The 17062-nt window shown below is 47.5% G+C and overlaps 6 protein-coding genes across 6 annotated transcripts; 4 read left to right on the forward strand and 2 right to left on the reverse strand.

The window, feature by feature from the left end:
- Positions 1-2833: 2833 nt before the first annotated feature.
- N7532_010075 (MFS general substrate transporter) lies at positions 2834-3343 on the reverse strand (the record flags this gene model as incomplete). The annotated part of the gene is given in 3 exon segments (XM_056622566.1): positions 2834-3076; positions 3090-3201; positions 3267-3343. The coding sequence occupies 3 exon segments, from the start codon at positions 3341-3343 to the stop codon at positions 2834-2836; spliced, it is 432 nt and encodes a 143-aa protein (XP_056469982.1).
- Positions 3344-4032: 689 nt separating this feature from the next.
- On the forward strand, positions 4033-5513 carry N7532_010076 (questin oxidase family protein; the record flags this gene model as incomplete). Its single annotated transcript, XM_056622567.1, has 4 exons — positions 4033-4186; positions 4247-4903; positions 4956-5360; positions 5422-5513. 4 exons carry the CDS (start codon positions 4033-4035, stop codon positions 5511-5513), a joined length of 1308 nt encoding a protein of 435 aa, XP_056469983.1.
- Positions 5514-9696: 4183 nt separating this feature from the next.
- N7532_010077 (fungal specific transcription factor domain-containing protein) lies at positions 9697-11506 on the forward strand (the record flags this gene model as incomplete). The annotated part of the gene is made up of 2 exons (XM_056622568.1): positions 9697-10099; positions 10197-11506. The coding sequence occupies 2 exons, from the start codon at positions 9697-9699 to the stop codon at positions 11504-11506; spliced, it is 1713 nt and encodes a 570-aa protein (XP_056469984.1).
- A 1487-nt stretch (positions 11507-12993) lies between these two features.
- Positions 12994-13713, forward strand: N7532_010078 (B3/B4 domain-containing protein; the record flags this gene model as incomplete). The annotated part of the gene is made up of 1 exon (XM_056622569.1): positions 12994-13713. One exon carries the CDS (start codon positions 12994-12996, stop codon positions 13711-13713), a length of 720 nt encoding a protein of 239 aa, XP_056469985.1.
- A 212-nt stretch (positions 13714-13925) lies between these two features.
- On the reverse strand, positions 13926-15475 carry N7532_010079 (aldehyde dehydrogenase family protein; the record flags this gene model as incomplete). Its single annotated transcript, XM_056622570.1, has 4 exons — positions 13926-13938; positions 13990-15052; positions 15104-15360; positions 15468-15475. The coding sequence occupies 4 exons, from the start codon at positions 15473-15475 to the stop codon at positions 13926-13928; spliced, it is 1341 nt and encodes a 446-aa protein (XP_056469986.1).
- Positions 15476-16335: 860 nt separating this feature from the next.
- N7532_010080 (DUF3425 domain-containing protein) lies at positions 16336-17017 on the forward strand (the record flags this gene model as incomplete). Its single annotated transcript, XM_056622571.1, has 2 exons — positions 16336-16572; positions 16649-17017. The coding sequence occupies 2 exons, from the start codon at positions 16336-16338 to the stop codon at positions 17015-17017; spliced, it is 606 nt and encodes a 201-aa protein (XP_056469987.1).
- Between the last annotated feature and the right edge of the window lie 45 nt (positions 17018-17062).

The raw sequence follows: 17062 nt of genomic DNA on the forward strand, positions 1-17062 counted from the left end.
CCGACTGCAAGCAGTTAGCTTTTCGTACCACTCCATGCTTGGCATAAAGGGTCCAGTACGCACGTTTAAAACAACTTGTCTCCGCAACTGGTGCCGCGGTAGTCAGAGCAGCGAGAGAACTGAGCAGGAAAAGGCCGAGGAACTTCATTGCATCGTATTTGGAATAGAATGATCGTATAGAAATGAACTGGACACTGGTGCCGTCACGACCTTATTCTTTAAGGGATAGGCGCAGCTGGCTGAGTCGGTGTATAGAGAACAGCCCCAAGATTCGAAGGAAAAATAAAAAAGAAAAAAGAAAAAAGAAATAAATTCGCCCGCGAAAGAACTGTAGTAGGTTGTATGTATCTTTTGTCGGGAAAAGATCGGAAAAAGGTGGAAATCGACCTGCGATTTTGCGAACGGGACTTCAAAGCGAATCGAGTGAGTGAGGAATTGAAGCTCCCACCCGGCGCTCGTCTACTTTTAAGTGGCATTTGCAGCTGGTACTGGTTCACCCTCCTTGTTGCGTTTTGATTGGCGCGTGGGCTTGGCTGCTAGGGGTAATTGGCCCCGTTGTCGCGTTCTTGTTTCAGAATGAGCACCCCCTATCAAACTCCCACACCGGGCGTGACGCCGGAACCAAGAACAAGTCCGCTGCGAGTACCGGCAAAGTCCTGCTGGACCCTCATTCAGTTTTTTAAAGCAAGTGCTTTTCTGGCAGTTCGAGGACCGTCGAGATATAGAGTGTACGAAGCCGTCCCGATCGAGTTTGGCTCAGTGGGGGATCAGCTCTGTACTATTTTCGTGATCGACGCGGCTGTGGGCTGATTTACCTGTCCACGATCACGCACAGATTCCCTTGCAACCCCAGCCATCTTGCCACGCCGGCGGTTTCTCCTCGATTCTCGTGTTCGGATGGCTGCGTGCCTCGTTCTTCAGCTATATCGTGGTTATGAACCGGAGCACACGGAAGTGCACCGTCGGTTGCCCGGGTCAGTCGCGGGTAAAATTGGCCATTGAGAAAGGATTCCATTCGGAAGTGCCTGCAATTAAATTCTAGGTCGAGTCGTACCCACCAGGGACGTTACGGATGCGAATTCAGGCTGGAGTGCATTCTTGGCGATGTCACCGCATCCCCAGCAGCGTGGTGGCCTGCTAGAAACCTCAGAATCCAGGCACCGAAGGGTGAAACTGGTGCCTGTTAGTCCACCAATCAGAGCACACAAATAAAAGTTACGCTGTGACTCTTTAAAGCAGTAAGACCTAGCTAGATATAGTGCTCATAGGACTTCTGCTCTGTTATCTTATATACCTTTTAGTAGTCTTCTTCCTAATCCTCGTGGCCCCGTGTTTAACGAAATACTAATATTAATTCCTTTAACTTAGAGAGCAGCTTAAAAGCAATACTCATTAATATCGAAGCCCTTCCTGTTTCTATAATCTGAGAGATACTACTCAGTATATGTCCGTCGTAGTATCTTATAAACACACGTGTATGAAGGATAGTCGCTCGAGAGGTATTCCATTTCGTCCTAGTCCTCACGACCATCACGTCATCATAACTCTCGCATATATCGATATATCGTCAGGAGTAAGGATTTACGTTTTGAAAAACTCATAATATCGTATCTCTATTTTGAGGTCAGGCCTTTTCATAGATAATTTGCTCAGGGCCCCTTACCAGGTCTAAGTAACATAGGGCGATGTACTCGAAGGAGACGATATACTCATTGGGAAACTTGATTCCAAAATGCTTTCCAACAAGTCAAGTCCCTTATTCCAGAATTCAATACGCAATTTGAGAAATAAGGAGGGTAAACAGACGTCCCTCATTCGTCTACTAGAGCAGAAAAGCTATTTGACCTAACTATCAAGGCACTTCACGATGCCGAAGAGGATTTCGGTAGGAAGCAATTCTATAGTGCTCAATCAATCGATTTCACCCGTACTAGTAACTTTCTAGAGGGTCGAGAGATGTTGTTCGGGTGCAAAGCAAGCGGGATCTATGACCTCTAAAGGTGAGGCTCTCTACATCGCGCCGATGATAAACTAGTTAGCTTCCAGGGAGATGACTAAACATAGTCCACGACAGCAACAACAGAATTAAAAGGATGTCGCAAAACTTTTGTTACAGCGATCCACTAGCTAAACTCAGAAGAGCTCGGGAAAAGAAAACAGCGTTAGATAGCGTAGACACGTACTGTTCCTTTGCGGACCGAGAATGTTTCCCCGTTGATCTTCCTTCACTCAACCCACGCACCTCGGACGCCATTCGAGTTTTTGATCTAGATTGAAAACGGTTCGGCTAGGAAAGGGGAGTCAATATTACTAAAGTTGGCCTCTATTTAGTTACCATCTCAAGCTGATTGAATGATCCTTATATCAGAGCAAGCTGATACAGTATGGACTAGTATGTATATTGGTGAATGAGATCAAGCGGAACCAATATCAGATGAATCAGATAGTTGATTAAATCAAAGTAGAAGATGCACTAAGGGAGGTTGAAATCCCCCTGAATGTCTCTGGTACTCATAGTATACCGATTCAGATTCGAATTCGGATTAATTCATTCACCATCCAACCTCAATAAAATCAAGTGGCTATGCGGGTGCTGCCACCGCTAATCGGCATACAGCCAATGCTAGTAATGTAAAAATTCTGTGGAACTATGCCCAGTCGAGCTCTAAGTCCGAAAATTTAGGGAATCTGTGTTAGAACATGGGTTGTAATGAGGCTCAATTTAGAGAATAGCGCTGAAAAAAAGTCAAAGTCGCGATCACAACCGCTATCACCCCAAAAGCATAACCTCCCGTTGTCAAGCCAGTACTAATATCCTGTCCATCCGCAGTTCCTACGTGTCATAGAGGTCGGCAAGACACGCAGGGACCGTCGCGACCGGTCTGGCAGAGAACAAGCCGGCAAAGAGCCGCGTGACCAAGTAGGTCTGCACGAATTTCGCCGTCGCCGTCGCGATTGTGAAGACGCTGTGGCCAAACATGCCCGTGAGAATGAGCCATCGACGACCGTAGAGTTCTGAAGCAGGTGCCCATAGAATCGGGCCGGTCGCAAATCCCAGCACATAGAAGGTTATCCCCTAGGGTGCCTACCTCCTCACTGATATGGAACTCATCTTCCAGTGCTTCGAGGATGGTCGAGAAGATGGCACTGGCGAAGGCTGACACAAAGGTCACATATGAAAGAATCAACGCGATAGTCAGTCTGTAGCTGTATTAATGTTGCCCCTGCAGAAGATCCGTCCCAGTCAGGTCTGTCCGATCACTTACTTCCGTCCTGTTGACCGGTTCTGTGGATGGGCCTGGTCCGTAGCATTGAAGTCCACCACATAAGATGCAGGGCTCATCGTTACTGGAATGGGCACTGGCTCAAGTGGAATCATCAAGGATGTTAAAGGTGTTGCTAGATTATTCGCTCGAAGAGATGCGTGCTAGAAATCTTGTTGAAGCTCTTTAGCTGAATCTTAAGGAAGAGTGTCGACCCCCACGCTCTGCGATATCGTCAGAAAAAGGAGATCCATATTAACTCCGTATAGAATCGGTAGAATCGGCAGCGCCAAATAAGAGCAGTTCGACGTGCCGAAGTGGAGCCGTCGAGCTTCTAGAATGATTCTCGTGCATTTTGTTTGGCAATGACTGGCCAGTTTTTTTCAAGAATTAGTTTTGTGTGAGTAACCCTCGTCGGACTTCATTCACGATCATGTCAATGGAGCTCGGAATAAATTGCCGAAGCAAAGAAGTGTCTAGTGGAGACCAACGATTGCGAGGTCCGAAAGCCGAAAACCGAAATGAAACTGGAAATGCGAATGCCAAACCCTAAATCGAAGACGAAATGTTAAATGCCAATTATATCTAAGCTGAGTGTCTAGACCGGTCGTGATTGGCCACTGCAACTGTGACATGGGGACAGACAATCAATGTGGTCAGCAGCCGCGATGTAGATCTATTTATGACCCTGCACTGCCTCACAATCTTTCAAGCTCAAAAATTACAGTTTTTTCTACTATCAGCGTGAAGCATCAGATCAAATCGTAATATGGCTACTTCTACTAAGATTTGCTTGACCCCAGCCAATGGGGGCGTTTTCAGTGCACCCGGACTCAGCTGGGCATCCGCTCGTAAAGTGAGCGAGGTGCTCCAGCACGACATGGAAAACCATCACATCTATCTCAACAACATTGAATTTCACGGTGAGCATCCCCGCTACCTATGAGATAATGTACACTCCGCTGACAGAAATGATCCACAAGATCATATCGTGCATTTTATGCTTACAATTTGGGCTCTTGGTGCGTCGCCTGAAACAATTCAGGCGCAATATGAGCGAGAAAGCCAGCGCCAGCGGGCCGCGATCCCCCGAGATGAAGCCGTGATCCAGTCTTTCTCCGATAAGAAGGAATGCTTGAAGCATATGTATCAAGAAGAGCACTATTCTAATTACCTTGCCTTCTTCCAACGTGTGATCGGGGAGAAGGGCGTCTCCGCTGTCATCAAGGAGTATCTTTTCGGTGGCGATGAGCTCGCCGAGTCGCTACTCTCCCGGATGTTCGCGGGCCTGGTCCACCCCATTATCCATCTGGGTTTTGGGATTGAGTTCCAGCAGCCGGCGATTGTCGCCCAGGCCTTGGCACAGGCCGCAGTGCATCAGGATTATCTCGCAGACAGCTTCTACAAGCCCGCTGCGGCCTCTGCTAAGTCTCACAAGACAAGCAAGAGTCTGATAGAGATTATCGAGGAGATGCGTGCAAATCAGACAATCCGAGACGCTGCCGTCCACGGCGACACCGATGTTTTTGCGCCTGGTATCTTGTCGAGAGCCAGCGAAGAGGTCATTGAGTCTATCAGCCAATGGACAGTACCTGAGAATCAAATTCATCACAAATTGATTGAGATGATCAACACCGCCAGTGAGTATTGTCCAACGGTGATTTTTCTGGAGATATACTAATAAATATAAAGTCTACTGGACTGCGACCGCCCAGAACCCGAGGAAGCAGTTGAAGCTCGACTTCTTTTTCATTCACGCCGTGAATCTGTCAATATTTTTCAAGGCTTTTATGGACCTGCCATATTTGAGTGCTGCCAACAAAGCACGCCTACTGGAGATGAAAGGCCGTATGGATCTTTTGATCTGGGCATCGCGCAAAATGCCAGACCCGCAACCCGGCGATGTTCTCAGCTATCCTATCCATCATGGTTGGCCGGAAGTCTTCGCCAAGAGCTATCTTCATCCGACTGATGACGGCCACTTAGCTAAATTTGTTCGTACTGTCGCCATGGCAGAGGAGCTCTGCCGTCCCCATGAGGTGTCCGGAAAGAAACTTCCTGTCAGCGGAGATATGTGGCTCCAGATCGGCAATATCGGTAAGATTTTATCATTCCCAGTTTTCTTGAATTCGCTTTTTAATATACCACGAAATTTTAGCTGTGGACTCGGTGGGATTGATCTTCAAAGACCTGTGGGTGCGAGGATCTGGGTTTCCAGAGTCTTGGGAGAAGTTTGGACCTCGAAAGTAGCTGTAAATACGAGCCTGGAGCCTTCCATATTGAAGATTTCTGTTGTACGAATCTGTTCTTTCATTAAAGTGGGATCTGTCGAAATGTTGGAACATGAGGCCTAATGAAGACACAGGGTAAATAATTCCGTCCAACTTGGCAAGCCATGTACTGATCCATCATCGAAGACTTTCAGACTGTATTTCATGTATTGTCTTTCGAATACCTTTCAGAGGCTGCTTGTTACGAAAAGCCTCTCCTAATGACGCTAGTGATAGTTCCTTTAATGCGGTACCTTTTTACTCGGTTACATCCAGAATTAACTGTCGCTGGCCCGCGAAACAGCAATATTTGGTATTTCATCAACTCATGGATTCGCAGGGCCTTTGGGGATCCTCCAAAAGTACTAAATAGTGGTGCGCTAGTATTTCAGGTTCGGTTCGGCTTTCCCATTTGACACCGTGTCGCACAGAGACCCATGACACCCACACAGGCCAGCCTGAATTAGCCCACCACAAAAGCAAACCAACGGGCTAATTCAGGTACCGGGCCCAAAGTATAGACCTTATACCATGGGACTGTGGTAGCATCACTGCATTGTCACTTTGCAATCTTACGCCCAAACAAAAGGTATTCAAACTCAATGAACTAAAGCATCAATACTAGTTCCTTATCTTCTAATTATACAACATTAAATAAACTTTCTACATATTTACAAGTTAGAGGTAGTGTTTATAAAGGTATAATAGCTAATAGAAGTGAGCAATTTACCATGGTGGAGTATACATTAATGTTATTATTAATTCTAACAAGTAACTAGTGTATTCTCAATTTCTAGTAATGATTTAATAGTTTCCACCGCCTCAATTTTGGATTTTAGTAACTAGGGCAACCGGAATCTTGAAAACCTCCGTATAATTATAGTCTAACGTGCACTTGATAGAATATCGGCTATTTTTCGCGCCATCATTAGAATCTTTACCATATTAAGTCAGTTCTCGAATGGTGCTGCAGTTCCCATTTTCGGCCGCTCAGTGGAGCCAATCACTATATTAGACTTTTCGGAATGGGTCAATACCCTGCTCTGACAATAGAGATCTAGTACTGGATACGGCTTTAACGACGGTTATTATGCCGAAGGTTGTCGTGGCATTCTGCTAGGAAGAGCCCTGAGATGCAATTGCGAGGATGAGTCTCTCCGTTTAAAAGTCACTGGTAATATGGAGAGTATTTGTGCTGTAACATTCGAGAGCTGAGGACATATCTCTATGGGTTCTACTATACAGCACGATCTGGACTGAGCAGGCTGTTCCTTATTAATATCTAAGAAATAGAAGCAAACTTCCTGATAACTAGGCTTTCTTCACGCACTAAATTCTTCACGCACTAAAACATGCTTGTCTTAATGCATAGCTTGATACAATGTAAAAGGGCAAGACTCTTTGAGACCTTCAGCTCCTCTTTTATAAGGGACCTGGATAAAAAAGCCAAGAATAGAGAAGTCAGAGATAATGCAGAAATATTGACCTCTATATCCCTGAATAGCCTGTGGCTATCCTCGACAAATTACTCATTCTGCGTAGTGCGACGGACGGACGGCTTGGATCATCAGTTGAACACTTACAGGCCAGAGACAACACTCCAGTACAATTCAACGGGGATATACTACTATCTGGCTGCGTTGAGCTGACAAGATATTTGTCAGATTATGCACGGTGAGAGAGCGTTATCTATATGTCCTTGCCTCAGGGCCTCAGGATTAGACGAGAACCTGGAGACGACTTTGACAATGGTTGTAGGTGCATTTCGAGATCCTGCACGTGTCTGTTGTCCACCAGATTGTCTCACCCAGGCCGAACTGAACCATCCCGCTGTAAATGCCTTGGGCTTGACTGATCACTACGTCGGTCAATGGAATGTCGCTCAATGGAATCGGAACCCTACCCCTGGTGCTGAGACAAAGCTCCAGCGCCGGTTCCTTGGTTTTCGGATCAGCTGCCGCCGTGGCGCCGGTTGAGATACCGAGCTGGCTCGTCAGGAAGCAGGCACTCACACTGAGTCATGAGATTGAGATCGCGTCTGTTCGACAATAACCGCACACTAGCCTGACGAGGTCGAGGTTGAGTGGAGTTCTGGGCAGTACTGAAGTATCTCGGTCATCGTCGATGGTTCCAGCCCTGGTCAATGGTGGCTTCTCGGGCATCTAGTTCTCGCTAGTCATGGTAGGAGACTTGCTCCTTCACCCCGATCCACTCGGCGAATTCAGTATCCACGTTTCGTTTGACGCAAAAGGCCTGTTTGGGCGCTTTTCACATTCCGTCTTTCCGAAGCATCCACTTGAGGGGGCCACTAATCAAGGTCGGGTGGCGTACTGCAGGCAGTGAGAGCAATTGCAAACATATCCCGAAGAATGGAATGTATCGTGGAGAAGCGGGTCCCGAAATGCGAAATGCGAAATGCGAAATGCGAAAGCCGGATTCCGAACGCCGAAAAGGCTAACTTGTACCAAGACAAAGTGTCAAGACCAAGTCAACCTACGTAATATGTCACCAACCGCTTGAATGCCTGTATCGTCGAGAAGCAGTCCATTGGCTGCATGTAGCCGTAGTTAATATCATAAATGGTAGAAGTGTATACGACCTGAAGAGCTGTAAGGTGCCACAACCTGGGCCCTGAAATATTCAGGCAAAAGATGAACTAAGCCTTGTTGAGACCGTTAGCAAAAGTTACCTCCACCAGAATTCGGCTGACACCCAAGTATGCGAGTGTATTCAGCACACCGGGTTTTGATTTCGCCGTCTGCGCGGAAAGTGAGAGGTGCTTCAACATTGGCATTCCTCTGAAAGCTGGGATGATAACACGCGCTTCTGTATTCTGTAGTTAGGGAAATACTTGAATAACTCGAAATCAGATTACAGAATTGTGCAGTGAGCTTGCCAATTCATCGCCGATCAACGATAAATCATCAGTAGAGCTTTTGTTGTAACTAACTGTATTAACTGTATTAACTCTGCTCCCAAGCTACAAGCTTCATTATGAAGCGAATTTCTCTCAACCCATGTCCGACTGAAAATCAGGCCCTCGTATCCGATAGGATGTCTCTGGGAAGTATTCACCGCAGGAAGTTGGGGACTGTCAAGTTCCGATATCCGGTTACGAGAATTTTAGGTCAGCGCCGCGCTTCAGGGTATCCGCTCCGACATCTAACCCGCAGTCCGCGGATGTGGCGGCATATAGGCGCTATACTCAGTCAAACTGTATATGAATACGTATAATTTTACGCAATTCTAACCACAGCTGAGTCACGAATCCATCTTGCGAACATATTTCCTGAATGAGAGAGAGAGGGAGTCGAACACTCTACCTGCAGGCCCCTGATCATCTGCGTCGGTGACTCGTAGTTTGAAGGAAGACGCCAATTTTTCGATTCGGCTATCAATGGACTATTTATTGTACACTTCAATCACAGGAAGTAAATGGTGTGTTGGAATTGAGCGAGAAAGAAACTGTTTCCTATAGGATACAGCAGAGGCTGCTATCCGCCGCATCTTCTACATAGATCTTCGTCCGTCCCAGCGCCCGGATTCGTTCATTGATGTCCATCCAGTACTCGAGAGATAACATGACGCTCATTGGCCACAAAATACTTGATTACCTGGACCTCCCAAGAACAGAAACTTAGGAAGGGGTTGGAGCGGGAGAAAGCAGACAAGTTTATGCTCTCAGACCAGACCGCTTTAATTGACCAATCAAACAGCCGCTTAATCTGCCAAGGGCAATTTGTAATCAATTGCGTTCCAGTGGCTACAATCAGTGATGAAAGTCTCATTCGAATTTCGCCTCCAAGGTGCCGGCTCGCAGTCCACTTCGACAACAGATTGGCAGAGTCTTCAAGATGAGGGCGAGCATGTCTTGCCAATGGTGTCGCAAGTCGAAAATTAAATGCCGACACGATGGGGTACCCCCTTGCCAGGCTTGTGCCTCGAATTCGTCTCGCGAGTGCATATTGAGCCTTCCACGGAAAAAAGCCACTCACAGTCCTTTCTCGGCCTTAGGGCGTGTAGGACAAGGTGCTCAAATTGCCAAAAGGAGCCGTGCCAGCTCTGTTGCACAGGCAGAAACTCCGAGAGCAGCGCCAGAGTCTTTGTCAGGGGCGGCCAGCTCTCAAAATGACAACTTCACCAATTTTCCTTGTGTATTATCAATGACGGAAGTGTCGAACTCAATTATTACACCGAATAATCCTGAAAATCCACTGGCAGAAGTTGACCAGGAGACCGTCTTGTTTGCGGTCGAGATATTTCAGCAGCGCTTTGCAATGTTCAGCTTCTTACACGGTCCCACCTTGCTCTCATTGATCTACGGAAAACGTGCACTGGATCTCCGATTCTGTGGCATTTTGGCAGTGTGTGCGCGCTTTATTCCGAAATTGATACGTCGTCATGGCGGTTCTCAATCTGCTTCTGAGCATTTTGCCGCTTATTTACGGTCCAAGATTACTTGTCAGACAGCCAGGGGATATGAAATTTCCGTAGCGCAGGCTCTGTTGTTGCTGAGCTTTCATGATTGGGGTTCTGCCAAAGGGGTCCAGGCGTGGACATATATCGGTGCGTCCCCAACTGCCCACGGGGCTTGTTGAAGCCCTCTTCCCCAGATCTGTCGCGGCCTATATGATCGGTTCAGGCTCTGATGATTGAAATACAGGAATGGCAACCAGAAATTGTTGTTCAATCCTTGCCCGGCTAGCCAATGAGAAGGCGCACAAGTCGAAAGATGCGCTTCAGACAGAAACGGAAGAGGCGCGTCGAACATTATGGGCTTGTCTTATGATAGAGTCCCTTCTCGGATGCGGTCATCTTCGCTCATTAAGCCTTCACGCAAAAATATACAATGTACCGCTTCCAACATCTGACGAGGATTATGCCTTCGGTGTCTGCCGTACAGATGATCCGAAATATTTGGAAGTGCTTGATCTCGAAAACTCAGACCCTCCGAACATGCAAAGATTAACTGGGAACAGCCACGAAATAGATTTTGCACTGGTCATACAGGGCTTCAACATATGGTGCGAAGTTTCCCGGTGGATCTCTACCGGTGGAAATCGGTCCGGAGCAACAATTTTGACGGAGGGCACTCGGAATCTCAGCTCGTTCTGGACTCGCAGCCTCATGGCGCTTAAAGACTGGCGAGAGATACAGCCTCCGCGATTTCATTACACACTTGCGGGCTCACACTTGCAAGCTTTCATATCACGCAAACAGGGAGAGCGATATGCTTTGGTAAACTTGATCTTTTTTTTGACCACGATTTTTCTGTACCGCGAGCATGTCCCTCTTGTCCCTCGCAACGCCCAGGAGATGGATAGGCCTGAGTCAGCATCCTTTCGTGGAGGTGCCTCCATCGACTGGCCGAAGGATAGCGCAAATCGCTTGTCCGAGAGTGCGTTGTCAATCATTCGAATGATGAATGAGCTCACGAGCCAAGGTCTCACTTTGCATGTGCCTTTTACATGTTACTGCGTGTTTAACGCTATTACTATACTTTCATACGTTAAGAGATGGCCAGCGACGAGTCTTCGACACGGAAGCGTTGTAGAGTCTTTCAATTGGGGTTTCGAATGGCTATCAAAAGCCAGCGAAACATGGGAAGTTGCAAGAGCGTGGAAAGCAACTTTGATGAAGATTGAATCTTCTCACGACTGCCCCCCATCCGAATCTCAGATTTTTCCACGATCTGAGGCCGAGTTCGAGTCTTTGTCGGATCTAGCTATTCCCACCGCGGGGCAGGAACCCACCACACAGCCACGACAGCCTGGAATGGATCAGAATACGACTTCCGGTAGCAACACTGCTGCACGACCAAATCTCACAACCTTAGACGATATTATGAGATGGGGCTCTTCTGCATCATACTCAGATATGTCGTGGCTGTCAATCAATAGCATGTTTCTAGACTATGACTTAATGATGGGTGCGCAGGAAGACCCCACAGTTGATCCAGTCAATTCTTATTAGCTAGCGGTCTAGGATAATAAATGGTCATATTAGATTAACCCTCTTAACCCTCTTAGAAAATTGAGGAGACTTGAGTTCCATCTTGGGCATATGCAGGTAATATCTGATATCGCTCGTCGCGGTGAAATTGTGAGACTTGCGCAAGGACCACGCCAAGTGGGCCGAGATGCTCGATTTGAAGATGATATCGGACATTACAACTTTCGTCGTTGGGCGGCAAATGAAGTCAATCGTGAGTTACTCCTATCGCAATCTTTAAAACTACCATCACCATTCACAACTAGGCAACCACGAGCTATTCTACGACACCAGGGCTATATACTATAACCTCAGATAGGGCGGATAGAGCGGGATATATAGCATCAAACACATACTAGCACATTACAGATACAAAGGAGAGCAGCGGGCTCAGAGATAAGCAAGGTGCACTATCAGACAGAGACCTAGATAGCTTCATAGCATAATAGGAGTCACAGTCTTTAGAAAGAAGTTAGAGTACTAACACAAAAGCACACAAATACGGCTACAAGCTAGATCATCCTAGCGATTCTGCTTCTAAGCGACCACTCCATTCCAGGGGAGTAGAAACAGATCGAGCAGCATCTCCAGTAAAATAAAGGGGCAGTGCGTCGGGCTGAAAGCTAAGGCGCACTAGTCGGTGGGGGCCGGAGTGGATCAAAAAGGGCCGGGGATGAGTGCAAGGTAGAGGAGTCGAAGGAAGGGGGAGAAGGAGAAAAGAGGTCGGAAGGGCGAGATCAGGTCTTTTATGTTGGAACAACGGAGGGGAGAGGTTACGTGACGGTGTATTAAGGCGCCAACCCAGAAACGGCAAAACTAATCATATCTAGTAGATCACAGGTCTCAATATTACATTGACAATACCTGGAAAATTTTTATACATCGGCACGTGGCTAAGTGTTCTGCCTCATACTGTCATGACATGCTTTAATCTTCCAATATATCGAGTTCGCTTCTTGGTGACATCTAGGAGCCTCGACCAGTAAGTTCTGCATGGCAACGGCACGTGGTCATGTAAACTTTACCGATGACGGCGCCCTCACTTCTTGACTCACAAAACTCTCCGAGCCTAACGGCGAAATGCCTTTGGCTCTACAATCCTTAAGATGGCCACGCCGTGGTACTGCGTCCCCACTATTTGCCTCGTCGGGAAGTTGTGTTGCGTGGGGCCAACGGGCGTCCACTCGACGTGAACGACATCTACTGACGATTTTTTCTAGCTTGGTCGATCAGAAATTGAATAGAAATAGAGATCGCGGGCAACTTTTTTCGTTATATGGACAGTTGTCATCTCAGGCCCCTGCGATCCATTATTATCTTTCGTCTTGTCTTGAGGATCTGACACGAATATCCCCGGTATATCTACTTCAGATCTCGAGCAGCCTGCCTTTGCTCTCAAACACTCTTCTACATTCTGCCGACCACTCACTGTTCTTGATTTTGCTGTTCTAACATCTGAAGCCACAGCGATGGCCACCACAACAACCCATACCTTGCTCCAAGCAGCCCGCGTGGCCCCAGAAATCTTTGAACTGCGCCCCGATTACCGCGCCCTCTTGATGGTCGTAGAGGGCATTCCCTCCGGCTCCAGCGATGACACGAGCGAGACACTCCTACACGAAGCAGAAATCCACGTCAAAGAAATGGCCTGCAAGACTCCCATCACCGAATTCCCACACATCGCCGCATGGAGAGAAGCATACAAAGGATTCGGCGCCAAACCCAACAAAACACGCAACAGTCTCGAGGCATTAACCCGTCGAGCTGAGGCCGGTCTCCCGCGCGTCAACCGCCTGACGGATATCTACAATGCCATCTCCGTCAAGTATCAAATTCCCCTCGGTGGCGAAGATCTCGACAAATACGACGGATCGGCTTTTCTGGTCCGCGCCACCGGCAAGGAGCCGTTCCAGACTTTCTCGGGTGGTGAGGCTCAGACGGAGATCGCTGCGCCAGGTGAGCCGATCTGGTGTGATGAGACTGGTATCACTTGCCGGCGGTGGAATTGGAGGCAGGGTCCGCGTACGGCGTTGACGGACCAGACTACGCGCGTCTTGTTCATTCTGGATGCACTTGAGCCGCTATCGGATCAGACTCTGTTCCAGGCTGCCAATGAGCTTGCTTCTGCATTGAAGTCTCTTTCGGCGGATGTCACGACTTCTCAGCGCTTAATTGGGCCTTGCAATTGAGATGGGTCTGGCAACCCTAATCTTCGCACATGTACAGGGTTTTCGAAATCTACATACTATATAGGGTATGCATTTTGCACTCAGATTGTCCGGGCCTTATCTGCATTCAAATTATCTCATCTTAACTTAGTTGTAATGCATTCTCGGAAGCCAGCCAGGATGCGATCGCTAGAGACGCTGTCTTACTATTTTCAAGAACTCAATACAACAGTTCAATAGTTCATGCTGCAATAATGTTAGCATGTGATTATATCAACTGAAATCCTCAACACTTACTTGATGAGAACAGTCTTGGGCTCACTGAAGCTGCGTAAAGCATAGTGACCCATCTCTCGTCCAATACCTGATTGCTTAGACCCGCCGAAGGGGGTCTGCAGACTAATCGTACTAACGCAGTTGATTCCAACAACCCCGCTATCCAAGCGTGAGGAAATTCTCATGGCACGATTGATATCCTGCGTGAAAACACCAGCCATAAGGCCAAACTCAGAATCATTAGCAAGACGCAAGAAGTCTTCTTCATCCTTGAAAGTACTGACACATGCCACAGGACCAAAGATCTCCTCTTTGTACACCTGGGCATCTTTCTCTGGGTTGTAGAAGACTGTCGGCTCCCAGTAGCAGCCTTCGTTACCATGCTGCTTTCCACCGACAAGAATCTTGGTTCGGCCAGCGTCATTCTGAATGAAGGATGAAACGCGAGAAAGCTGGCTCTTATCGGCAAGCGGGCCTAGCTCTTTCATCTTCTCCTTCATGCCCTTCGTAAACGCCTCGATAAACTTCTCTGCAATACTCTCTTGGACATAGACTCGACTCGCAGCAAAGCATGCCTGGCCCGTAATCTGGGTGATGGCAAAAACAGACCAACATACCGCGTTGTCAAAGCTGCAATCCTCGAAAATCCCAGACGGCGACTTTCCGCCCAGTTCCAGCGTGACTCGCTTGAGATTACTCTTCGCAGCTGCTTCCTGAATCTTCTTTCCGGTCGCGACGGAGCCGGTAAAGCTCACTTTGCGTACTTTCATGTGGCTCGCCAGCATTGCCCCGGTTGCTCCATCACCTGACAAGCTTTGGATAACGCCAGGTGGGAGAATTCCTGTCTCGGAAGCCAGATAGGCGAGCCTGTTCGATGCAAGGGGTGTTTTCTCACTAGGCTTCAGGATAATGACATTCCCCATGGCCAAGGCAGGTCCGATCTTGAGACACATTGTGGCGATGGGGCCATTCCAGGGGTTTATTCCGGCGCAGACACCGAGCGGTTCATGTCGAACAATCTTGACGAAGCCGTCCTCGCCGGGGAATGATTCGCCTGGGTATTTGTCGGCCCAACCAGCATAGTCTGTCATATTATTAGCCTTTTCTGACTCTAACCAGATGGTAAGGCACGTACATCTTAGAATCGATGCTGCAAATTCAACTTCAGTTTCAGCTCCAAGCTTCCCAATAGCAGTTGCATCCAGGTATGCTAGCTCCTCCTTGTGCTCTAGCAACATGACAGCTAACTTTGAAAGTGCCTCCCCACGTTGTGCGGCTGTGAACTTGCGCCACGGACCATTGAATGCTATTTCTGCGGACTCGACGGCTAAATCCACATCTTGTGCTGCTGCATATTGCACTTGGTCACAGAATAAGGAGTCATCGACCGGACTGTATAGAGAATATCTGTTCAGATTGTGACTATCCACCAACTACGGTAGAGACAGCTTAGTTAATTTTAATGGTTAACTTGGTAATAAATAGCAGTCTCGTCTCACCTTCCCATTGATGCAAAGCTGCGTAGAGAGGGGATACTTAGTTCCTGTCATCATGAATATTCCGCAGGGAAGGGGAAATTAATTGAATCTTCGATCTGAATCAAGACACCCAAGATATGCCTCCTTCTTATCTCATACACAAAATATGTGAAGTCCTGCAACAGAGACGGATCAGTTGGACTTCTAGCGTCAGCCAAGAAGAGGGGCTATGCAGTAGCGCAAGCGATATCGTCCACGCCACCTATATGTTTGCTCAGGACTGTGATTCATGCACGTCTCCAGAGCGGCGCGTATCAGATCTGTCCTCGCGGGGGGTAGAAGCCCCGCATATGCAACCCGATGACAGTGGGTCTGGTCATATAAAGCGGGGAATAATCCCGATGATTCTGCCCGTACGACATCGTCCACTGCTCTAGGGCTACCTAAAATGGAACAGAGGAGATCTTCGACACTCAAAGTACGGGTACGCACCAGTGCACAGCTAGAGCGGAAACGGCAATTAGATCGGGAAAATCAACGAATTCGAAGACAGCATGGAAGAGAGCGCATGAAGAATATCCAGAGTGAACTGGAGCTTCTGAAGCGGGATTTCATTTCTGCAATGGTCAGGATTGATTCTCTTCAAAGTCAAATACAAACATTGCAGCAATATACTCCGAAGACCTCGGTAGGACTATCCAGTATTTCTATTGTAGTTTCAGGACATAGCAGTGCTAATGTAAATTCAACCCTGACTGAGCAGACATATAGTGCTCCAAAGGTCCTTTCCCATGCATCGAATCCAGCAATAGTTGATTCTATATACAGCATTGGTCCTCCCAGTATAATTCCATGCGAATGCTTCTGCGGAGGCGCACACGAATCCATCATGGACTGCTTCTGTTATGGGTCCCTGCGTCTTCTATTGGATGCTCACGTGGCAATTCAGCAAGACAAACTCGATGCACAAATATATCCTCGAACACCGAAGATATCCAATCTGCTACTGCTGGAAAATGACACAAATCCCGTGATTCAGTTCCTGGGAAGGATAATGAAGCGACTGGGCCCTGCGACGGTCGTGGATACCGTTGCTGTTTATCTCATTGTTTACCGCTTACTGCGGGTGAGCCTCTCACGTCATTGTTGTTTCATCCGGTCTTGATATCATCTCATACTAATAACGCTGTATGAAATTCTAGTGGCGCGTCTATCCAGTTGACGAGACATACCAGGATATCCCTGTCTGGTATCGGCCCTCGACGCTTCAACTCACACAGCCGCATGCCCTTTGCATTGACTTCCTAGCCTGGCCTGATTTAAGGGAATATCTCATTTCCACCCTTGATCCGGTCCAACGAGTCTCATTTACCAAGGCCATTGGTGAATCAATAACAGTTGATTGGCCATCTGGAAGAGAGTATCTGATCAGAAATGACCACGGCGAATCGATTTTGAACTCTGAATTTGAAGAGCATATCTATGAGTTCAAAAATTGGAAATTGCGTCGGAAGCCCTGGGGTGAAAAATATCCCAATTTGACACATCTTGTCAACATAATCGATGAATAAAACATTCTCAAACTCTTTCGGCTTATCACATTTCATATTGATTAT

This window comes from Penicillium argentinense (assembly GCF_028826775.1).
Source record: "Penicillium argentinense strain IBT 30761 chromosome Unknown utg000010l_segment0_segment0, whole genome shotgun sequence".
NCBI lineage: Eukaryota > Fungi > Ascomycota > Eurotiomycetes > Eurotiales > Aspergillaceae > Penicillium > Penicillium argentinense.